A 21,059-nucleotide genomic window follows, 5' to 3' on the forward strand; every position below is an offset into this window, starting at 1 on the left:
AGTTACTGATCAGGGTTTTGTCCGGATTGCTAATGGGATGTAATGTCTTGACATAGGTCGGTCAAGAATGGAAAACTGCCCTTCAACACATGCTGAACATGGAGCCAGGGGTTATGAATGTTACTTGGTAATTGCAATGAACCTAGCTGCATGCGGCCAGCTCCCCCCGGGTTCACGAACTCTGACTGATTCTAACGGCTAGATATAAAAAGTAGAAGAGAATCCCAAGGCAATGAATTCCCCTACCTTTCCCATCGTCCAATAAACCCTAAATTGCAATTTGACTTCAGCCTAGAATCCTCAAACGCCATCTATCTATATATCAACTATGAAGTTCAGCGGCTCCACCACGCTCGCCAGCATCGTCTGTAGCGCGATGATTCCCGTCGCGTCCGCCCAGCTGGGCATCTCCTGCCTCGCGACCGTCAGCGCATTGACCGAGCTGCCCGGCCGATTCATTGAGCACCTGCAGCGTGAAAGCTGCGCCGCTGGCTGCCATCCCACTCCACAAACGTGGAACCACGTCATCAAGGAACATATCATCGGCGAATTGGTGGAAGATGGCGCGGACTACTGCGACGCCCACGACACCAAAGAGGCCTTCACTGCCTTTTTGGACAAGCTGGTGTTCGACACTGCCGAGAAGTGCCAGGACAAGCTCCAGGACAAGCACCTGTGCCATGACCGTGAAGCCGTGCAGCCTTTCGTCGACTGTGTCGACAGACACGCGCAGTCTGCAGTCGCCGGCTCTCTCCCTAGCCTTGTCCGCTTCCTGAATGAGGAGCGATGCAAGAAAGCCACCGAGTATTTCACCGGTGATCAACTGTGGGAGAGGGATTTCCCCGAGCATATCAAGGAGTACGTTGAAGTTTGTCATGAGCTGTGATGGGGTGTTACTCGGAGACTGGTTTGCAACGATACAGGCTTTTCAGCTGTTATTTTGCTTCAACGTCGCTCGGGCGTTGACGCGGGGTGTGGTATGATTTCCAGGCATACGTACTTTAATCTCGTTGGGGGCGTAGTGCTCCAATCCACATTATTGCCCAGTATCTTGGCGTTTGATGGAACTATCTGGTATAGTTTGACTCGTGCCTTGCCGTATGTAGCGAGAGCCGATAATACGACCCTGTATACGCACCGCAGGTGGGAAGCCATAAACTTTTTAGGGTCCACTGTCCACTGTCCACGCAACGCGCAAACCAACAAGTAAGACGCGTAAAGCCTTACTACTAGGGGTGATAGATCTCAGAGATACAGCTGTAAAAAGCCCTAGAAGTCATCAATCCAGCGTGGTTTTCTCCCTCGTTCAGCTTGTAGATCTATCGAGTTGGGAGAGATCTAGATCCCGAATGCTAGCTAGCCCTAGTACGAGTATTTAGTCAAGGAGGGGGAAGATCTCGGATCATTTCGTCCAAATCTGCTAGAATCACATTGGCGATAGGTGTCGTGTCGCACAGAAGATGCCATTTAGAGTCTCTTGATAGTGAAGGGTACACTGTACCTGCTTAGTCTCTAATAAGGGTTGACTGAAGCCGATGTACTCCGTATGAAATATCCACCCTCTCAAGCCCGGTATATATAGAACTCCTCCTTTCAAACCAGGGTTGATTTTTCATACACCCAAGTATAAACCGTAAAAAATAGTAAATCTCTTTTATTCAATCAATCTTTCGTTCCTGAAGAAATTCTTAGTAAACAGTAAAGTAAAAAACCGAGGGAGGCGAAAGCGGAGAGGATTTGCCGGGATGCGGAGTGGAAAAAAAATAAATAAAAAAAAAAGAGGGAAAAAAAAAAATAAAGGGAAAAAAAAGGCGCGAGTAAGATTTGGACGCCTTTGTTATCTCCACCCACCTCAGACTACTTCTTTGACGCCTGCGCTTCTCTCTACACCCGTCAAGAAGTTCACTTCTACCCTCCATCTTTTGCAAAAAAGCAACGACAGAAAAAGAAGCAAAAGAAAAGAAAAGAAAAACAAACAAAATGGCTCGCGGTAACCAGAGAGAGAACGCTCGCAAGAAGAATGAGAAGAAGAATTCTTCCAAGGTTAGTTGTCCTTCTCCTTTCCCCTTCTTCCATTTCTCCATTATTATTCGATAATTTGAGCTCACACCTTATTAGAAAGGCGGTACCAACCTGGATGGCACAAGCCTGCAGAAGAAGAAGGAGGATGACGCCGCGAAGATGCGCTTGAAGCAGGCCGCAGGTACGCCCCTCATCCAGCCTCTTGGGCGATAAAGACCCTTTCTGGCTTCCTGGATTTTCCGACTAACTCGTTGTCTTCTTCATGAATAGCCGATGCCAAAAAGACCGATGCCCCCAAGTAATGATCGGTCACTGAACCCGCGTCCCCGTCTTGGTGGGACGTCTGTCCCCACCTCCCATTCCTCGCCTTTGCTCCAGTATCCCGCTGTATCTGCTTGTTCCCGTGACGAGCGCTCCCTGCTCTGGGAATGATCAGTCCGGTTGGGACTCTACACTCTGGTCGGATAAGGAGGGACCTGCATACCGTCATCTCATCTATACCGGCATCTACACCTACATCTATACCTACATCTACACTAGCGAGGCGTTAATTAATTGTGGCGTTGCTTTCCACCCCGCGAGCGAAACGGGGGCAAGATAATTCGTGACGAGATACGGTCGCTATACCATAATTGAACTGTTTATAAGATGGATGTGGATCGATCGTAGGGTTTAGGAGTCCAGGCCGAGGTCATCATGTCAAGAATCGTAGCGCGTCTTATGCGGGATCGTCGGCCGTCCCCCCGCCTCTCGGCTTTACAGTCCAGACTTCCTTGGCAGCATCGCGCCAGGTCTTCCAACGCGCTAGTCTGTGGTCCAAATGCGAGTTGAAAGTTTCAGCAGCCGTGGCGCTCATTCCCAGGATCCTAGTCGCGCGATCCATGGCGGCGAAAGCCTGGACAGCCAGGTCGACGAACGTATATAGGCTCTCCCCCTCCCAGCGGATTCCAATCGCATACCGAAGCGCCCTGTCAACCGTGTCCTCACGGACAGCCTGGTCCGGAACGGCCTCTAGTAGATAAAGCAGGAACCCCCAGCCGGATATATCAGCAGGGTGCCCCAGGCACCAAGTTAAAGTCTGCTCAAGAATAGACTGCGCCAGCACGGCGGGTCCGCCCTCCATATCTCGAGACAACCAGCCGAGGAACAGTCGCATATAGTTAAAGGCGTAGTAGTTTTTCGGGTGAAGCTCGCCTGCGCGGAGGACTGTAGACAGTTCGGTGTTCAATAGCGCGAAGACATCCGTCCTAGCATCACAGGACTGGACACGCATCTTATAGTCGAGAACCCAAAGCCGATGCTGCCACAGAGTCGGGGATTTGGTATGTCGGGGTAGCGGAGAACACTGATATGTCTTCATCAGGGAGAGCTCGTTGTCCAGCGCTTGGATAACAGCCTGCCGTTGGGCAGGGTCTAGGCCATCGTGGTCGTGAGGCGGGAGCAAGGCGAGTATACGCCTCTTCCGCCAGTTGCAGGCTGTGAGATGCTCGCAGTCATACAGCAGGATGATCTCGGAGCAGACAGCTAGCTTGGCATCGGTATCGGTATCGACATCCTTCCTTGGAGGGGCAGAAGCCGAGTTGTCGGCGTCCAGCGCTTGAAAAAATATGCGCCTTGCGACGGTAAACGCCTTTACGACGTGCTTCTTGGTAATCCCTATTGAGCAACCATCTTGAAGGAGCGGGCCCAGCGCAGGAGGGAGAAACTCTATTTCAAGGATGCGCTCCTTTCTGGCGGAGAAGATCCGGCAGAGGTCCTGGAAAGCATCATTGCCTGGGACTGCCATTGGTGGTTCTCAGTAGTACGGAGACGACATTGACTAAATCAACCACTGTCAGGCATTGTGGAATTCTTCAATATTTCCGTATCGTTGTGGCGGGCGCAGCTATGGAGGGGTGGAGATGCGATAAACAAAGAGCAGGCGGAGACAAACCCCCCCGGCGGGCGGAAAAAGAGATCGGCCAGCGGCGCAACGTCATTCTCATCTTCGGGCTGTTTTTGTGTTTGTCTTCTGGCTTCTTCTCTCCGTCTTGTTCATCGGGGTTATCAGTGTCCGCTTGCCAATCAATCCGGCATTCTTCTTAAACGCTCTTCTCCTATTCTGGATCCCCCTGGGGCATCACTCCTATCCCCGCGCTCAGCGGTCATTCCACCAACTCTTCCTAACGGTCAACTCCCTACGTCCACGCCATGTTATCACTCATCTGGACGGTCTTCTTCGTCCATGTCGCGATTTTCCTGATCAACACCATCGGAGCCGCTACGATCGACAACCTGGTATGGTGTCCCTACAGCCCCTCCTGGTTTATACCAAGCCCCAACAACCCACTAATTGATGTCGTCAAATAGCTCTGGCAGCTCTACCTCAAAATCCCGACGACCACCTCGAAAAATGCCCGGGAACAGAGCCGGCTCAAGCGCGAGGCGGTGCAGCTGAAGCGCGAGATGAACAACACGAGCTCGCAGGACGAATTCGCCAAGTGGGCGAAGATCCGCCGACGACACGACAAGACGATGGAGGAATACGAAGCGTTGAGTACGTCTTTTCCAACGAACATCTACATTGGCAGAACCTTTGCGCACACCTTCAAGGAGTAAAACTAACGGGTCGGGTCTACAGACAAGCAACTCGTCTCGCAAAAGACCTCCTTCGACTGGAGCGTCAAAACCGCCCGCTGGCTCAGCACGAACGGACTCAAGATCTTCCTCCAATTCTGGTATTCCAAGACGCCTGTGTTTGCGCTGCCACAGGCTTGGTTCCCCTACGTTGTGGAGTGGGTTCTGTCGTTCCCGCGGGCGCCGCTCGGGTCGGTCAGTATCCAGGTTTGGAGCAATGTGTGCGCGACGGTGATTTCGGCGGTGGCGGAGGTTGCTACGAGTGTGGTTTTGCAGGGGGGAGGGGTGGCAGGGCCGGCGCAGGGTGCGGCTAAGGCGCAGAAATCGCAATGATTATGCTTGCTATGTTGACTACAGTGATACGAGGATGATAGCATGAAGAGAAGCCATATGGGAGTCTTGTCTATTCAGTTGTTTGTATTTTATAATTATCAATTATAGTAGTTGGGAAAATAATATCCAAGGCGTTATGTTCATCAGATAGAAACAATCGTTTATCGTCACCAACTCCTTTGGAGTATCTGTGCTTGACTCTATGATTGGTATATCATCACGCGAACCATGAATATCGGTGTCAAAGGGAAGGGGGGGGAGGATTCATCTATATAAGTTCAAAAAGGAGTCCGGCCCCTTCGACAAGGCATCTGCAACCACGACCTCGTACATAATACGAAAGGCCCCAATCACCGCTTTCCCATAAGCTACAGACTCAAAAGAAGAAGAAAAAGATGAATGAACTCCTCGCCTCAAGAATGAGCCCCATTGAGTTACCCAGTCCTTCTTGAAAAAATCAAAAAAAGACCAGGCAATCGCATGACTATAAAACCTCGACGAAAGGCAACCCAATAAAGACCTCCCTCCAACACCCTACCACGCCAACCATTATTTCCACCGGTCCAAAGAACCAGCGTCGGACGTGGAGCAGAGCGCCGGGGGAGAGATAGGGCCGTCAGCCGCTGTCAAATTGCTTCTGTGGCGGCGCGTCTCCGCATTGCCTAGCCGGTTGTTCCCCGAAGGAAACGGTTGGGTAGGGTGTCCGGGGACTTTCCCCAAAGCGTGGGATTCCTCGTGGAGAGGAGAGAGAATCGAGGATTCTCTGTGTGTAAGCTTTGAATGCGATCTTTCGAGCGAGGAGTTGAGAGAGGAAGAGAAGAAAAAAATTGAAGCGAGTGGGACGAGAGCTGCTTTTATTGCTCGGTTGGGCGGTGGAGAGGCTAGGCTGGTTGGGGTTAGTGTGTGTATATCTGTTTGTATTATGTAATGGCTATTTGTGTATGTATCAATGCATGTTCATAAGTATTAATGTAGCCCAACACAGGCTTCGTCGAAGAGATCATGTACACTCCTTCCTTAGCTACGGGTTACAATATAGATATAACAGAGAATCTGTTGGGCATGAAATTGAACAATAATCTGATGACCTAGGAGATATACACCATTATGCACGAAAAACAAAGAAGTATGAAACAGAAATCTACGCCTTGGCCTTGCTCTTCTTTCCACCCTTCTTGGCCGCCTTGCTGGCAGACGAAGGAGTCACGTCGCCTTTCGGCTCAGCCTTACCCTGCTTAGGAGTGCTCTGCTTAGGAGTGCTCTGCTTGGGCGTGCCCTGCTCCGAAGCGGGCTGCTTCTTTTCCTTCTTAGACTTCTTCGGGGTATCATCAGCCTTGGTCTCCTTGGTCTCCTTCTCAGCAGCAGGAGCCTCCTCGACGGCCTTGGCCGGCTCCTCAGCAGCCTCGACGGCCTTGGTCTCTTCCTTCTCTTCCTGAATAGGCACCTGGTCGACGCTCATCAACTCGGGCATGTCGAACTCGTACCCCATAGCCTTGAGCTTCTCGGCCTTGGCCAGCCGTCTCTTCTGCTCGCGCTCAATGCGCTCAGTCCACTGCTCCCGCGTCTTGCCCTTGTCCAGTCGCTTCTTCTCGATGCGGTTCCACGGGGTGTGCTTGAATCGGCGGTTGGCGCCCTTCCAGATCTCCGGGTGCAGCTGCTCGGCCGGCACGTACTTGCACTTCAGGATGTGGCCGTACATCAGGTAGTTGTCCATGGTTCCGGCGACGATCTTGGCGACCGAGGTCGAGTTGAACTCCACGAACGCGTAGTGCTTGGAGCGGCCGGTGAGACGGTTCCGCGAGAGACGCAGGCGGGTGATTTCGCCGAATTGAGAGAAGTAGGCGCGCATCTGGTGTTCGTAGAAACCGTGGGGGATACGACTGTCACGTATTAGCTTGAAAGAAGCGAGAGAAAAGATGAGGAAAAGGAAGAAAAGATAAGACTCACCCAATATAGACGGTACCGGGCTCTTCAGAGTTACCACTCTTCTCCTCCTTCTGCTTCTTCAACAGCTTGCGCTTCGTCTTCTTGGAGTCAGGGATCTTAGGCACGGGCTTGCTGGGGTCGAAACCCTCATCTCCAGACTCGTCCTCGTCACCGCTGCTCTCAAAGCCCCTGATAAGCGCCGCAGTCTGGTCATCTTCCTCATCCTCATTATCACTCTCAGCGGCATCCGGCGCAGCAGACACATCATCCTCATCGGAGTCGGACTCCTCAGCGGCCTCCACCTTCTTGCTAGCCTTGGGGCTGGCCTTAGCACTGGCAGTCTTGGTAGCGGCCTTCGGGGCAGGAGCAGCGGAACCATCCTCCTTCTTGGACTTCTTGTTGCTCGACTTCTTCGACTCAGCCTCGACCTTAGCATTGGCCTTAGCCTTGACAGGAGCAGCCTCCTCCGCCGCACTCTCATCGTCGGTCAGGAAATCAGCCGCACGCTTGCGAGGCTTGACCTGTCTCGTCGGCTTCTCATCATTGGCCTTCTTCGCCTTGACGGCAGACTTGTCCTCGGTATCCTTGGTCTTCTTCACAGCGGGCTTCGGCGCGCTCTTCTCCTGGGGCGTCTCGCTGGCTTTCTTGGTCTTCTTCGCGGGCGAGTCGGCAGCGGGCGCGACGGCGGCGGCGGGCGCTGTCAATCGTCAGTATCAGACATTCGACCGTCAAAAGAGGAATAAGCAAAAGAAATACATACCCTTACGCTTCAATTTCTTATCGGGAGCCATTGCTATGATTGTGATGTGGTAAAACTAGAACGTGAAAGGCTCTAGATTTTCAAAGATGCGGGAGACTTTTTTTTTTTTTTCTGCCCTCCAATTTTTCTTCCCCCGACGGAACAAGCGCCAAGCGGTCAGTTAGCTCCGCATGTTTATTACACCCACTTAGTCAGGAACTATTCCATCATTACTTCTACAACTACAACCACAAGAACGAATTATTTATTAAATTAGATGCCATGGGGAAGACAAAGAATGCCTCCAAAGCGCTGACACAGGAAGAAATCTGGGACGACTCGGCGCTCGTGCAGAGCTGGGACGAGGCCGTCGAGGAATACAAGGTCCGTCCTCTTCACATGGCGCACGTGATTTACTCGTCCAGAGACTAATGAACAACAACAGCTCTACCACAGCATCCACGCTAAAGGGGAGAATGTTGATGATGTGCTGAGAGAGGCTGAAGATGCTGAGCAGGCGGCTCGGGGGGATAATGTGCAGGTTGATGCTATGGAAGAGGGAGAAGATGGAGAAGAAGGTGCTGAGGCTGAAGGTCAGTGTGTTGAGGCGGCACAGGTATGTTCGATTATCTATCTAATTTGCATACTGCATATACTTATCTCAAAATTACAGACTACAGAAGGACCTGCTGCAGCGTCTAACCCGCCACCGGCTGGGGGGAACCAGCAGCAGCAACAGAGTGCTCCCACAGCAACAGCAGCAACGGCACCAGCAACGGCCACGCCAATGCCGCATCCACTTCTCTCACAAGGTAAGTAACGCCATACATCTAGCTTTACAAGCTGCTTGACATCAAAGCTAACAAACAAAAGTCCAAGACGAAGGGCTAAAGAATCTTATGATGTCCTGGTATTACGCCGGGTACTACACCGGCCTCTACGAGGGGCAACAGCGGGCGAACAAGACCGACAATCCATGAGTGCTTTTCATTATCATTCTTATTAAGGACACGAATACGCGGGTTGAGATACATCTCCGTTGCTAGGTAGGGTGACCTTCTACAAGGGGGCACAGGGGGTCAACCTGTCACTATCCTGAGCAATGTATGGGTCAGTTGGTCAGTCAGTCAGTCAGTCAGTCAAGAGAGGGTTTACTGTATCTATAATCAACCGGTTGACTTGGGACTGACTGACTGTATTACCGCTGGAATGGAATAGAGAGTGTCTGCGACTCGCTGGTACCTGTGTGGCTTGGTCTTGTCAAAGAGTTTAGGTCTTGCTTAGGTCTTGGGATAAGCGCATGGTGGATCAGAGAGATATCATGGGTATGTTGCTTCTCCAGGATTCCGTTTCTGGTTTCATGTACGACAGGCTATGTAAATAATACGAATAAGATCACTGGACACACAGTGATCGCGGTCATTGATCAGCCCCGGCTGTTTTACAGAGCTACCTCCATGTTCGGGATATAACAGTCTCAATCCATGTTGATTAATGAATGACAATTCAATTACGAGCCAAGAAGCAAGAAAAAAACAATCCCCCCTCCCTCGACAGCATCAAAATACATGAACACCCAACCAACCAACCACGCACACACCTCCCACCAACAGCAAACAAACCCACCTTGACAGCCAAACCAATAAACCAACAAACCAAACAATCATCACAGACCCTTCCCACCAAGCAGCGGCCCAAGAATAGGAATTTTCAAGTTCCCTAGCGGATTATTCTTAATAGAGGTAGTAGTGTGCGCAGGCGTCGCCGAGGGCGTAGTGCTACTAGCCGCAGCGCGGGAAGTAGCCGTCGGGGTGGCAGTGGGAGTAGGCTTCGCAGACTGGGCGGCTGCAACGGCCGCGAGCTCGCTGGCTGAAGGAGGCAGGACGAGGTTGCCGTCGTCGTCGGTTTGGGAGTTGTCGTAGGTGAGGCCGTTCATTTCGCCCATCATGTCGGCGGCGGACTGGTCTTGTGTTAGTGGGTGGTTCTATAGGTTCTATGTGTTGGGGTGGTGGTGATGGTGGGTGTCTGTTTGCTTTACCTTTAGGGACTGGAAGGCGATCGTAGAAGCCTGGTCGACAGACATGGCGCCGTCTGGGGAGGGGTCGTTGAGTCCGTCCATGGGTAGGCCTGTGACTAGGACGGAGAGGCATAGGGCAAGGCCGACTAAAGGAGTGCTGAATCGGGCCATTTTGTTTGTTTTGATAGGTGGTTTGATGTAGGAACGATTGTATGTGTAGATGGATATAGAGCGAGTATAAATGAGTGGATAGCGTCGAGCGCAGATATCTCGACGACCAAAATGATGAATGAAAGAGGATGGATAGCACAGGTAGAAGGGAATGTGGTCAAACTTCTACGAAAGGAGCTGGATATGCCAGCGTTCTTTATAACAGCAGGGCTTCACCAACGCTACACACACACCAGACAAGGAGGATCGCGCGCATGCCCTCGGGGTCCAGCATTCGTGCCTATTTTCATGGTTGGCATACGCGTTCTGCGCCATGTGAGTCAACAGGTGGGTTACAAGCAAGGGAGAAGGGAGACCATCACGGATGGTATGGGGCGCTGCGACCCTTCTTGCCCTGGATTGCGGATTGCGTTGCGTCTAGGTATCATCAAGGATCGACGATAGGTGTCTCAGTTGGACTCGAGATATTTGCCATCGAGGCTGGCCACCTTCGTCAGGAACTACTCGTTTATTGAGGACGGATCAAAGAACTCATTGTTGGTAGAAGATGTATATTTGTTTATTGATTATGATGCAAACTCGATAAGGCCGCAGATAAATGCCGCACGACTGCATGCTTCACGATAATATCTGGTATGTATGTATCTGCTAAAACGACTGGAATGTATCTCCCTACTTTGACACGTACCGGCCCATCAGAGGAACGGACGCAACACGAGGGAGAAATAGGACAAAGTCCAAAGGTTTGATATTGGCAATATTTTTGACCTCGAATATCATAAAGTAGTGACTGACGAGACTTCGAAAATGCCGAGCATGATTACTATACTGTCACTGGTGTTAGTGAAGGATCCTAGTAAAGGATCCTGTGGATGATTAGTAGGCGAGCAATATCTGTTTCAACAGAATGAAAATGAAAGAAGACCAGGTGAAGACCATTTTCTTCCCCAGTCAACAACGCCACCAGGGCTCATTCCGAAGAATCCACCGTCTCATCGGATCATATCCAAGGCAACTGGCATGCCAGCCAGTCGCGAGACCAAATAAAATCTTTCAAGAAGTGCTGTTTGCTCAAAGCGAACCCAACTACCTCACAGTGGCAGGCATCGGGATTAGAAGAGCAGAGATAATCCTTCTCGGTCCCAAGCTAAAATTTCCCAACGGCATGAGCTTTGAAAGGCTTCCGTCAGCAAGGGTATGTTGGAGACCGTTAAAGGAGGAAAGAAGAAGAGAAAACGCGGGCGGAATTTCGCTCGAGTTTTATTTGGCCGCTGGTGTGTGCTTAGGTAAGCCGGGCCAATATCGCGCCGATCACTCGCAGTCCTGCTCTTACTGCTCTTACTGATTTGTTTATTTTCAATCTTATCCCCTCTTGATTTATGTATTATGTGTATATTGACTGATGGAATTGATTCGCTATATTCAATAATCATGGAAGAATTAAAATTTACAAGATGACCACAGTTTAAAACCGGGCGATAACCCGCTCCTGCGTGTCGGACAGCGCCCACGCCGAGCTGTTCTTCTTGCTCAGCACCGCCTTGGCCTGCGCGGCCGTGAAGCCCTTGGCCTCGACGGCCGGGTTGTATCCGAGGCCGTTGACCTTGCCCACGACGGCGTCGGGAACGGCCGCGGCGACCTTGCCGTCGGCGCGCTTGTACACGGTGCAGACGACGGCGCCGCCCAGGCCGAGGTTGTGCTGCAGGGCGGAGCTGGTCCCGTCCATCAGACGGTTGTTGGCCCAGCCGCGCAGGTGCCACACCAGCTCGGCACACTGGGCCAGACCGGTGGCGCCCAGCGGGTGACCCTTGGAGATGAGACCGCCCGAGGGGTTGATGACCATGCGGCCGCCGTAGGTGATGTCGCCCTTGCGCACCATCTCGTGCGCCTTGCCGGGCTCGCACAGCTCGAGGGCGTCGATGGTGATCATCTCGTTGGCGGAGAAGCAGTCGTGCAGCTCGCAGACCTTGATGTCCTTGATGTTGACGCCGGCCTGCTTGGCGGCCTCGCGGCAGGCGTAGCGGGACATGCCGAAGCCCATCAGGTCGATCGAGCTCTTGCTGTAGATGGAGGTGTTGTCGGTGGCCAACTGCTGGCCGGCGATCAGGATGGCCTGGTCCTTGAGGTGGGGGCGGGCGTCGAGGAATTCCTGCGAGACGACCACGGCGGCGGCGGCGCCGTCCGAGGTGGGGCAGCATTGGAGCTTGGTGAGGGGCTCGTGGATCATGGGGGCGTTGAGAACCTGCTCGAGGGTGTATTCGGTCTGGAACTGCGAGTAGGGGTTGCGCTTGGAGTGCTCGTGGTTGACGCGGGCGATCTCGGCGAAATCCTCGTTCTTGGCACCGAACCTGTTTTCGTTAGCTGGGCATCCAAGGACATAGTGGAAGGGTTGAAAGGAGAAACAAAGAAACATACTTCTCCTTGTACTCGCGGCCGGCGTTACCGAACATCTGGGCGGCTCCCGGAGCGTTGGTGATCCCGCGGGTCTCCGCCATCATCATGCCCAACAGACCCGTGGGGTTCTCGCGGTCGTTGTAGACGGACTGCAGACTGCCGGGGCTCATCTTCTCGAAGCCAACGGCCATAACACAGTCGGCGGCACCGTGGGAGACCAGGGTGCGGGCCATGGCCAGACCGGTGGAACCGGTGGAGCAGTTGTTGTTGACATTGTAGATGGGGATGTTGGTCAGACCGAACTGGTAGAAGACGCGTTGACCGCAGGTGCTGTCGCCGTAGACGTAGCAAGCGACGCCCTGTTCGACATCGTCGTAGGTGATCTGGGCATCGAGCATGGCCTTGACACCGGCCTCGAAACCGAGCTCATGGTAATCGACCTTGCCACGGGGCTTGATGAACTTGGTCATGCCCACGCCCAAGACGTAGGCGGGACCAGCTTGCTTGACCATTGTGCAGGTAGTAACTGTGGGAGGAAAAAAAGAGGGGAAATGAGGGGGTGAGAAGTTTTCGTTGGATGGGAGGAGAGGTATCAAACAAAGGGTCAACCGATCTTTCAGAAAGTATCAAAAAAATGCAGAAGGTTGTACAGATTAATATATCAAGAGGAACAATGCGCAAATGGGTATAGGAGAAGGAGAAACTGGGGAAAGACCGCGAAACTCGAGCTCTTGCGGGGAGCGGAGAAAAGATCGCAGCCGCGCGACCGAGGTCCCGAGGTCGAGGAAAACACCACTGCAGTTAGTATCCACGCTGGTTCTTCTGATGAGGATGATCACAAATAAGATCCATCCGAATATTAGTCAGTGCCATTCGCATCTGTCGGTTTGATCAGTAGTCATAACATAATAAATCTATACTTTGAGCCCAGGTATCGCCAGGTCTTGCATAGTCCATCGGTAAGTCCTGTCGACACGTGAAGACGATCCCTGCCAGGGTCCGAGGACGGGTATTCGGTGGAGTTGAGGACCACACGATGCTGTCCTGAATCGTTATAGTCGCTCAACATTCCAGCTTATGGTCAGTAGACTGAATCTTCTCCATCTCCGGCCATAGTTAGTCGTCTTGATATCAGTGCCTTAGGCAGCTAATTGTATGGTGGACAGTTCGTGGTCGTGGTTATAAGAGCTTCGGTTTGGATGAACTCAATTGTGCGCTTAAGTAAATCCACCAAATGATCATGCCCCGCCCGATCGAACTATGGTTTTATCGTCTGTCGAGGGAACTTGGGAAGGTTGGACCAACCCACCGATTACGACACCATCCACCGTCCCAGTGCGAAAACCCATGGACGCTTTGTCTCTCTTGTTCTCGGATGTCAAGTCATGCATCCACCGTGGATCTTGTCGTCGTGGAGGGGATGGTGTACCGTTTCGACAAGTCTAGATTCCCCGGATTCCATCCTTTTTTGGGCCAGCTGAGACTGCCATCCATGCGACAGTGTGCCAATCACGCACGACCGAGACTAGAGAAGGCGGGGTAGATTCCACTCCCTGTCGCTCTAAAGGATGATCAGAGGTAGAGGAAGAGATGAATCTGTGGTATTAGACGGCGGGTACGACCACCGCCGGATGGATTCACTCCGATGGGATTTGAGGTTCATGATGATGATGATGATGATGCGGTCTTGGATAATGCCTGAAAACGAGGTTATTCAGTAGTTAGTAAGACCATCATTTGATCTGTCAAAGGCACAGAGGACATGGTACTGTATTCCCCTCTTCTAATTCTTGCCAACAGCTTGCATCGATCGACAAAAAGACCATGTCAAGCAAAGTGGAGATTCAGTCGCGGTCGCACTGGATGCCTCACGACGACGTCATTGGACAGAAAGGCCTAAACTGGTTCGAGCTTGAGAAGCAAATCGGCCCACATGCCTGCCTGATCCTTTCATTTCTTTGGCAGAAACCAACGGGGTGGTTCTTGTCGCGGTGCGAATGGGCTTCTTGCGATTGGACCCTTGACTGGTGATGCTCGACCTTGGGTGATCACTTTCTCCTTCTTTTCCCACCGTGGGGTTCTCTCGCTCTCTCTCTCTCTCTCTCTCTCTTATTTCACTTCCTCTTTCCCCACGTACTCCCTCAACTTACACTCTTGGAGGTATGTTTGTCTCCCTCTTGTCTGACCTTCCATTTCTTCACAAACTGTTTAATCAACTGTATAAGGAAGAAGGCAGAAGAGAAAAAAGAAAGAAAAGAAAACACCAAGAGTCGACCGAATAACTGACAGGATATCGGTCGACAGGCAGTAACGAACTCCTAGATCACTGTGAGATTTACTTTATCCTCGCCAAACAGTACAGGCGCTTCGATAGCCGTCTGAATCATAGAGATATCGTCATCGTCCGAACGAGGACCCGTCGCCCCCCGGCCTCTCACAAGTAGAGGCCGCTCGGCAAACATCGCCTCTTGGTTGATCGATCCATCCCACCTCTCCTGCAAACCGACCACCTTTTCTCTCTTTATATCAGGCCGACAAAATCCCTAGGGCTGTGACAGCCGGTTTTAATGGGCAATTGTGGGACGCCGAACGGTCTGCTCGCACGTTGAGAGACCGCTTTGCGTTCCATAGGGTTCCCCAGCCTACTGCGTGTTTGATTGTAATTCGCGACGACTCGACGACGACGACTTGACACCCCTCACCACATCATCCTGCTTCGCCCCAAATGGGATACCTCCAGGGATGACTCTTGACAGACACACTGAACATGCACCGCTTTCCTCTCCTTCTTCACCACCCTCTAAACCTTTCAACATGCCTAACGGCGGCACCTGGCTCACGAACGAGAAGACTCGAAACAAATTCTTGAAAGATTACAAGACCCAGGTTGCTTCCGGAACATCGACCGTTTGCGCCACTCTGGCTGTGGTGCGTGGAAATTGCGATGGGCATTGGATGCTGGCTGATCATTTTGACAGACGCCTTTAGAGAATGTCAAGACCCGTATGCAGACGTACGTACGGCGAAGGAGATGGACGGGTAGACCAGCCGCTAACGTCGATGCAGTCACAACTTCCACAATGTTTTTACGTGCGCTCGCTACATCTGGCGGACTGAAGGACCCCGTGGCTACGTTGCTGGTAGGTGGCTTCGTCCGGATTATGGTACAGAGCTGACCGTCTTAATCAGGAGCTCTTCCACCTCTGGCAAGTGTCACGGCCGTCCGCGTCTTGAACTTCTCAACCTATAACTGGGCCAAAGTGCGCCTTTCCGAGTTGGTCCAATCGATTACCGGCGTGTCTCCCCTGACCACATATAACCAACCCGGCAGCAGCCCGACCTTGTCATCCATGGCGACGTTCACCGTCGCCGGGTGTCTGGCGGGATTGAGTACCGCCCCACTGGCGTGTCCTTTTGAACTGGCCAAGAACGTCGTGCAGACGTCCGTCCTGGTGTCCAACCGGGCCATGGCATCCCCGGACGCGGTCAACGATCCTTCTCTGCGGAGCAAGCCTCGGGTGAACACGATCGAGGCGATCCGGCAGATCGTCAAGCGATATGGATTCCGCGGTCTGTATACGGGCTTCAAGCTCCACGCATTGCGGGATACTCTCGGATCGGGACTGTACTTTTCGGTGTATGAGACCGTGAAGCAGATTGCCTCCAAGGAACTTGGGACCGACGGTTCGCCTTTCGGAGGACCCATGATAGCCGGAGCGATCTGCAGCACGGTGCCATGGTTCTGCGTATGTTCTTTTTTCCACTTTCACCCCCATCTAGCCGTTGCGGTATGGTTTCCATACTAACCTAGGCAGACCTACCCCCTGGACACTCGCAAGACGCGCGCCCAGAGTGTCTTACTCGGGAAGACCAAAGAAGTGGGCGAGGCGTCCGCGGCGGTGGCCAAGTCCAGCATGTACAAAGGACTGTCGATTATTTTGATCCGCACGGGCGTGAACAACATGATCTTGCTGAGCATGTTCGAATACATCAAGATGAGGATCGACCAGCTGGATTGACTTGCTTAAGCGATGACACGGTTATTTTTTGCTATTATCATTTCTCAGTACATACATAACATAGCTACTAGTGCAAATAAGAATACTGTACTTGATGTACATATCATCGCCATCACCTATAACTATACTACAGCATGCAACCATACGCATACATATACACATATAAAAATACAAAATGCAAAACAAAAACAAAATAAAAGAATTAAAGAATTAAAGAACCCTCCTCATAACAGCCGCCCCCTCAGCCGCCAATTCCCTCGTCTCAATCCTCAAATCCTCCCTGCGACTCAAAAACTCCAACCGATTCGTCCACATCTCCCACCTCCGCAGCGGGATCCCCTCCCGGAAGAGACTCTGCCTCCTGTTCCCCGTCGTCACCGTGATCCCCACCACCGAGCCAACCTTATCGCCCTTGCGCTCCCACAGCTCCTCGCCCATGATGATCGCCCACAGCGCAGCGCACGCCACGTAGACGTTGAGCTTGGCGACTTCGTCCGCTCTTTCGTAGGTGGGGATTACCTGCGAAGCTCTTCTACTACCGCCAGCAGTACCACCAGTAGCAGTACCCGGGGAAACAGCAGAAGCCGCCCCCCCAAGCAAAATCTCCGCATCAACAACAGCATCACCATCCACCCCAGTCCCATCCTCATAAACCGACGACCCCCCATCATGTCTCTCCTCCAACGCCAACCGAATCATCCTAACCGCCACGCCCTCCAACCCCCCACTCCCACGCCCACTCCCACGCCCACCCCCAGAATACTCCAAAGGCGAAGGCGGCAAAACATCCCTAGCAACAAGCGCCACGAACGCTGTGAAATTCTCCCATCCGGCCGTCTCAGCCTCGGAGAACCCGCAGCGTCCTAGGCCCGGTGCGTCGCGGAGGGCGGCGCGCACGGACTGCGCGAAGAGCGGCAGGTCGGCCCAGACGAGGACGGATGGCTGCGTTGGCGCGGGGGGGTGTTTCTGCGGAATGGCGGGGGTGGGGGCTGGATTTTGAGGGTGCGGAGGAGGGTGAGGAGGTGGGTTTGGGCGGACGTGGGTTGGTCGGGTTGCGGGGAGGAGAGGTCTTTGTGGGGGGTTTTTTTGGAGGTGTGGAGGGTTGTGTGCCAGAGGTCTGTTAGGTATTCGCCTGTTTTGTTTATATGGATGTCGTTAGTTTATTTGGTTTGTGGTTTGGTTTTGGGAGAGGTAAGAAGGGGAGGGGGGAAGGGTACCGATGATGTTCATATCCCCCAACTGATACTTCACATTCAACACACTGACGATTTCCTCCACGGCACTCTTCAGATCCATCTGCTGCGTCATGTACAGACTGACGATAGAGACGAACGGTCGTGTGGGGGAGCCTTGGGCCCAGCCGTTGACTGTTGCTAGGGAGTCTAGGGGGGCTTCGTATTCCATTTTCTTTCTCTCTTTTTTTCTGTTGGTTTATTTGAATGAATGGCTGGCTGGCTGGCTAGCTGTATGCTGTCTGTATGCTGTCTATTGTCTGTGTGAGGTGGGTAAATTGAGTATGGCGTGGTATGGTATCACTATAAAGAATGGTGTTGCGGGGTTGATGGTTGATGTTGATGATCGTTCGATCATGATGTCATTCAAGTACGGGTGATCTTCTTATCTATATAGTTTAGTATATATTATCTAAGAGTGGAGTATCACTGCCATCACTACAGACTTTACTTCTACCTCCTAACCAGAATATGTTTACTAGAATTTGCTGCATTAAGTACAGTGGAAGTTTTTACTGTGTAGTTAATATAGTACCATAATTCATATATTCAGCAATAACTCCGCTCGTGTACTGGCTAACTATATACAAACAGCCATATATACACCCATATATACATAGAGTGGGTGAGTGAGAGTGAAGAGAGAAATAAAAAAAGGACGACGACTTTTCCAAACAATGGGTATTCATGGCAAGACACAGGGTAAGGATAAGGGCGGGAAGGGCAAAAAGGTAAGGGTATAGGGTATCATCAAAACATCAACCAACAACATCAACCAACATCAACAAAACCATCAACAAAACCACCAACTAGATAGAGAGAGGCCTTTAAGCATCTTCCCTCCTCTCCAACTCCCCTCCCAGAAAAAAGTCCAACTCGCTAGGCCCCCCCTGCGAGTGCTCATTCTCCGCCAACTGCTCCAGCAAGCTCAAAAACGGGTCCTTCTCCGACCCCGCATCACCCCCCGCCGTACCAGTCCCACTCCCAGTCGTGCTCCCCTGGGACTGGCCCCCAGGCGTCAGCGCGTGCGCCCCCGCGATGGAGGCGTCGAATGGGAAGGTCGCGTAGTGGGATTGGTTGGGTGGGGTGGGCGCCTCGGAGAGGAATGTTGTTGTTGTTGGGGGCGTGCTGCTGCCGGATGAGGAGGAGAAGCCTAGTCCTGAGCTGCTGGGGTCCAGGCCTAGGTCTGCGGCTGTGGGGTGGTGGTGGTGGTGAGGGCCGCTGATTGAGTTTGAGCGGCCTTGGGAGGGGAGGATTGGTGTTGCGGGGGGGATTCCGTAGGGGCGGTGATCTTGGAGGTCGGGGCGGGAGAAGGGGGTGCTGCTTTTGTTAGTATACAGTAGAGCAAGAAAAGGAGACGAAAGAGAGAGAGAGAGAGGGAGGAACATACAACTCATCAACATCCACCAACCGCACATGCCCACTCTCCACCACCAACCCCGGATACCGATCCAAAAAGTCCTCGAGATGGAAAACCGGCGCAAAGCGAATCGGCCGCGCAGCCAGCGCCCTTACCAAATCCGCATGCACGGACGAAATAGCCTGCAGCATCTCCCGATGATGCTGGACACCCGCCCAAGACTGGCGCAACCAGGCCAGCTGGTGCATTTCGCGGGCGAGGAAGTCCGCACTCGACGCAAACACCTCGCCCTCGCGGCCGTGGTAGTGCACGCCGTGGACGTGGACGGTGCCGGCCGTGCAGACGCAGTAGGCGATGAGAGAGGGCCACTCGATGCGGGGCGCGTGGCGGGCGAGCTCGACGAGCTCGGCGATGGCGTTGGCGTGCGAGAAGCACAGCGTTGTGGCTTCGATCTGCCACGACTGGTGCTGGCCTGTGCCGCGGAGCTCGGCGAGGTCGATGGGGAGGAAGGGTCGGTACAGCAGGCAGTGTACGACGTGGTAGATGAGCTTGCTGAGCAGCAGGGTGGTGCTCTCTGCGTGGCCGAAGAGGGCCTCGATGGAGGCGAAAAGGTCCTGTGTGCCTGCGGCCCAGAGGTCCAGCTCCTGGCGGATCTTGGAGAGGTTGGACAGCGCGTGCCACGGGAAGTGGGAGTCGCCTTTGACGCCGCCGGCCGCTAGATAGCGGTGGGTGACGCCGAGGATGCGCGTGATGTCTGCCAGCAAGGCCGCCGGCCCGGGCCCTTTGCGTCTGTCTGGGACGTACTGGATGTTGGGGCCGGCGGGGTCGAACAGCTCGCCGACCTCGGATCCGACGGACGGCAGACGCAGCACGATGGAGGGGTCGGCGATCAGACAGGGCCGCTGGGAGCCTGCCGCTAGGAAGCGGTCCATGATGTACACGGTCCAGAACAGACGGCGTCGCGTTTCGCGGTCCGCTGCGGATAGGGCCGTTGGAGCGGGCACTTCCCGGTACAGGTCGAGGGTGACGACCATGGCCACGGCGTTTGCTGTCTGATGTCAGTACTGGACCGAGTCGGTCTCATGGGAGAATGAATACCTAGCGTCATGTAGGCCTTCTTCCCACAGCCGTGGGCGAAGAAGGCCTGGGAAAGCATCAATAGGGTCTGCAGACTATCGATGGAGGGGTTGTCCACATCGATCATACGTCTGGCCTGGCGGGCGTAGTCCAGACTCGGCAGAGGGGAAGTCGGGTTGGTGTATCTAACACGGTCAGAAAACACAAAAACATTCTTGCTGAGCTGAGGTGGGCTTACTTCGATGTCAACGCATAGATGGCCATGGACAGAGCGGCGGGTAGGTGGCCAAGTTGGTGACGCTGGCGCGTGGACGCCTCATCCAGGATATAGTACGGCTTGCCATGCAGACGAGCAAAGTAGGCATCGAGCATGGCATCTGGGAGTCGGCTGTGATGTTGAGAAGGAGGCTGGGACTGGGGCTGGGACTGGAGAGTCGGGGGCGCAAAGCCCCGGGGAGGGGGGGGAGCCGCAAAGTTGGTGGACGATGGCTCCAAAGCTCTGACAGGAGACGACGAGGACTCAGGCGACAGCGGATGACTGTCGTCCTGCAGACGTTTCTCGAGTCCGTCGACCCGTTTGAGCAGGGCCTCCAGGACATCGGTCTTGGGGCCGCGTTTCTTGGGAATGGCATCTGCTTTTATTAGCCTTTGATGCATGTCATCGAATGGGTGTATTATACCGTAGATACACGGGCTTTGGAAGACCTTGCAGGCTTCGCAGCTGGGGCGTAGGCGATTACACTTGATCTATGCCGGTGAGCGGACTGCCATTTGATACAGGAGGGGAGAGACGGACCTTTCTCTTACGGCACGACTTGCAGTTCATCGACTCACGAGGCTCGGCATTGACACGGCGGGGCGTCAGCCGGTCGATACTGATCTGAGGACGAGACATTGGAAGGAGATCCCATGGATTTGAAGATAGATATGCCGTTGTACAACAACGAAGGTAAAGAGCGACAGAACGATAGAAGACCAAACAACAGAGCAACAGAAGACAAAGAGGGAATGACAGAAGGATAAACGAGGAAAGCCAAGCAGAAGTACTAAAAGAGGAGAAGCGAGACAAATGCCCAGATTTAAGACGTCGCGGAGCATAAGTGGAGAAACAAGGCTTAAGGCAGTTGAAAGCCACGGAGCAACAGCCGATGCG

General features: G+C 53.1%; 12 protein-coding genes across 12 annotated transcripts; 6 read left to right on the plus strand and 6 right to left on the minus strand.

Moving 5' to 3' along the window:
* Window positions 1-303: 303 nt before the first annotated feature.
* Window positions 304-1,273, plus strand: P168DRAFT_306141 (uncharacterized protein; the record flags this gene model as incomplete). The annotated part of the gene is made up of 4 exons (XM_024839000.1): window positions 304-858; window positions 1,081-1,098; window positions 1,144-1,206; window positions 1,243-1,273. The coding sequence occupies exons 1-4, from the start codon at window positions 329-331 to the stop codon at window positions 1,271-1,273; spliced, it is 642 nt and encodes a 213-aa protein (XP_024690485.1). The 5' UTR covers window positions 304-328.
* A 578-nt stretch (window positions 1,274-1,851) lies between these two features.
* On the plus strand, window positions 1,852-2,675 carry P168DRAFT_292040 (4F5 domain protein). Its single transcript, XM_024837518.1, has 3 exons — window positions 1,852-2,043; window positions 2,119-2,203; window positions 2,293-2,675. The coding sequence occupies exons 1-3, from the start codon at window positions 1,981-1,983 to the stop codon at window positions 2,322-2,324; spliced, it is 180 nt and encodes a 59-aa protein (XP_024690486.1). The 5' UTR covers window positions 1,852-1,980; the 3' UTR covers window positions 2,325-2,675.
* A 107-nt stretch (window positions 2,676-2,782) lies between these two features.
* On the minus strand, window positions 2,783-3,790 carry P168DRAFT_213158 (uncharacterized protein; the record flags this gene model as incomplete). The annotated part of the gene is made up of 1 exon (XM_024833066.1): window positions 2,783-3,790. A coding segment is annotated over one exon (1,008 nt), but the record flags the coding sequence as incomplete, so codon positions are not given.
* A 422-nt stretch (window positions 3,791-4,212) lies between these two features.
* On the plus strand, window positions 4,213-4,971 carry P168DRAFT_298602 (guided entry of tail-anchored proteins factor 1; the record flags this gene model as incomplete). Its single annotated transcript, XM_024838279.1, has 3 exons — window positions 4,213-4,299; window positions 4,372-4,558; window positions 4,643-4,971. 3 exons carry the CDS (start codon window positions 4,213-4,215, stop codon window positions 4,969-4,971), a joined length of 603 nt encoding a protein of 200 aa, XP_024690488.1.
* A 1,058-nt stretch (window positions 4,972-6,029) lies between these two features.
* P168DRAFT_312177 (uncharacterized protein) lies at window positions 6,030-7,725 on the minus strand. The gene is made up of 3 exons (XM_024839554.1): window positions 7,658-7,725; window positions 6,919-7,594; window positions 6,030-6,851 (listed from the first exon to the last, which is right to left on the minus strand). The coding sequence occupies exons 1-3, from the start codon at window positions 7,686-7,688 to the stop codon at window positions 6,113-6,115; spliced, it is 1,446 nt and encodes a 481-aa protein (XP_024690489.1). The 5' UTR covers window positions 7,689-7,725; the 3' UTR covers window positions 6,030-6,112.
* A 169-nt stretch (window positions 7,726-7,894) lies between these two features.
* On the plus strand, window positions 7,895-8,820 carry P168DRAFT_306144 (uncharacterized protein). The gene is made up of 4 exons (XM_024839001.1): window positions 7,895-8,020; window positions 8,082-8,252; window positions 8,310-8,448; window positions 8,510-8,820. The coding sequence occupies exons 1-4, from the start codon at window positions 7,919-7,921 to the stop codon at window positions 8,614-8,616; spliced, it is 519 nt and encodes a 172-aa protein (XP_024690490.1). The 5' UTR covers window positions 7,895-7,918; the 3' UTR covers window positions 8,617-8,820.
* Window positions 8,821-9,302: 482 nt separating this feature from the next.
* Window positions 9,303-9,824, minus strand: P168DRAFT_283675 (uncharacterized protein; the record flags this gene model as incomplete). The annotated part of the gene is made up of 2 exons (XM_024836071.1): window positions 9,303-9,596; window positions 9,675-9,824. The coding sequence occupies 2 exons, from the start codon at window positions 9,822-9,824 to the stop codon at window positions 9,303-9,305; spliced, it is 444 nt and encodes a 147-aa protein (XP_024690491.1).
* A 1,465-nt stretch (window positions 9,825-11,289) lies between these two features.
* Window positions 11,290-12,730, minus strand: P168DRAFT_320469 (putative sterol carrier protein; the record flags this gene model as incomplete). Its single annotated transcript, XM_024840368.1, has 2 exons — window positions 11,290-12,172; window positions 12,240-12,730. The coding sequence occupies 2 exons, from the start codon at window positions 12,728-12,730 to the stop codon at window positions 11,290-11,292; spliced, it is 1,374 nt and encodes a 457-aa protein (XP_024690492.1).
* Window positions 12,731-15,032: 2,302 nt separating this feature from the next.
* On the plus strand, window positions 15,033-16,237 carry P168DRAFT_240973 (putative mitochondrial carrier protein; the record flags this gene model as incomplete). Its single annotated transcript, XM_024833743.1, has 5 exons — window positions 15,033-15,146; window positions 15,197-15,231; window positions 15,285-15,358; window positions 15,408-15,964; window positions 16,034-16,237. 5 exons carry the CDS (start codon window positions 15,033-15,035, stop codon window positions 16,235-16,237), a joined length of 984 nt encoding a protein of 327 aa, XP_024690493.1.
* Window positions 16,186-17,903, minus strand: P168DRAFT_37173 (uncharacterized protein). The gene is made up of 3 exons (XM_024841908.1): window positions 17,554-17,903; window positions 17,462-17,498; window positions 16,186-17,341 (listed from the first exon to the last, which is right to left on the minus strand). Exons 2-3 carry the CDS (start codon window positions 17,465-17,467, stop codon window positions 16,448-16,450), a joined length of 900 nt encoding a protein of 299 aa, XP_024690494.1. The 5' UTR covers window positions 17,468-17,498; window positions 17,554-17,903; the 3' UTR covers window positions 16,186-16,447.
* Window positions 17,288-17,903, plus strand: P168DRAFT_37061 (uncharacterized protein). Its single transcript, XM_024841907.1, has 2 exons — window positions 17,288-17,380; window positions 17,455-17,903. Exon 2 carries the CDS (start codon window positions 17,544-17,546, stop codon window positions 17,847-17,849), a length of 306 nt encoding a protein of 101 aa, XP_024690495.1. The 5' UTR covers window positions 17,288-17,380; window positions 17,455-17,543; the 3' UTR covers window positions 17,850-17,903.
* Window positions 17,904-18,094: 191 nt separating this feature from the next.
* P168DRAFT_256811 (transcription factor domain-containing protein) lies at window positions 18,095-20,801 on the minus strand (the record flags this gene model as incomplete). Its single annotated transcript, XM_024834531.1, has 6 exons — window positions 18,095-18,789; window positions 18,860-19,877; window positions 19,928-20,091; window positions 20,145-20,538; window positions 20,596-20,653; window positions 20,703-20,801. 6 exons carry the CDS (start codon window positions 20,799-20,801, stop codon window positions 18,297-18,299), a joined length of 2,226 nt encoding a protein of 741 aa, XP_024690496.1. The 3' UTR covers window positions 18,095-18,296.
* Window positions 20,802-21,059: the final 258 nt, after the last annotated feature.

This window comes from Aspergillus campestris, assembly GCF_002847485.1.
Source record: "Aspergillus campestris IBT 28561 chromosome Unknown P168scaffold_10, whole genome shotgun sequence".
NCBI classification, from domain to species: Eukaryota; Fungi; Ascomycota; class Eurotiomycetes; order Eurotiales; family Aspergillaceae; genus Aspergillus; species Aspergillus campestris.

Excerpts from the sequence above, each read along its gene's own strand:
- P168DRAFT_292040 (XM_024837518.1), top strand. The coding sequence starts at position 1,981 with ATGGCTCGCGGTAACCAGAGAGAGAACGCTCGCAAGAAGAATGAGAAG. Across the intron at positions 2,044-2,118 it reads AGAAGAAGAATTCTTCCAAG|AAAGGCGGTACCAACCTGGA; the intron begins GTTAGTTGTCCT and ends ACACCTTATTAG. Across the intron at positions 2,204-2,292 it reads GCGCTTGAAGCAGGCCGCAG|CCGATGCCAAAAAGACCGAT; the intron begins GTACGCCCCTCA and ends CTTCATGAATAG.
- P168DRAFT_312177 (XM_024839554.1), bottom strand. The coding sequence starts at position 7,688 with ATGGCTCCCGATAAGAAATTGAAGCGTAAGG. Across the intron at positions 7,595-7,657 it reads TAAGAAATTGAAGCGTAAGG|CGCCCGCCGCCGCCGTCGCG; the intron begins GTATGTATTTCT and ends GACGATTGACAG. Across the intron at positions 6,852-6,918 it reads CCCGGTACCGTCTATATTGG|TCGTATCCCCCACGGTTTCT; the intron begins GTGAGTCTTATC and ends AATACGTGACAG.
- P168DRAFT_306144 (XM_024839001.1), top strand. The coding sequence starts at position 7,919 with ATGGGGAAGACAAAGAATGCCTCCAAAGCGCTGACACAGGAAGAAATC. Across the intron at positions 8,253-8,309 it reads AGTGTGTTGAGGCGGCACAG|ACTACAGAAGGACCTGCTGC; the intron begins GTATGTTCGATT and ends TCAAAATTACAG. Across the intron at positions 8,449-8,509 it reads GCATCCACTTCTCTCACAAG|TCCAAGACGAAGGGCTAAAG; the intron begins GTAAGTAACGCC and ends AACAAACAAAAG.
- P168DRAFT_37061 (XM_024841907.1), top strand. The coding sequence starts at position 17,544 with ATGTACAGACTGACGATAGAGACGAACGGTCGTGTGGGGGAGCCTTGG.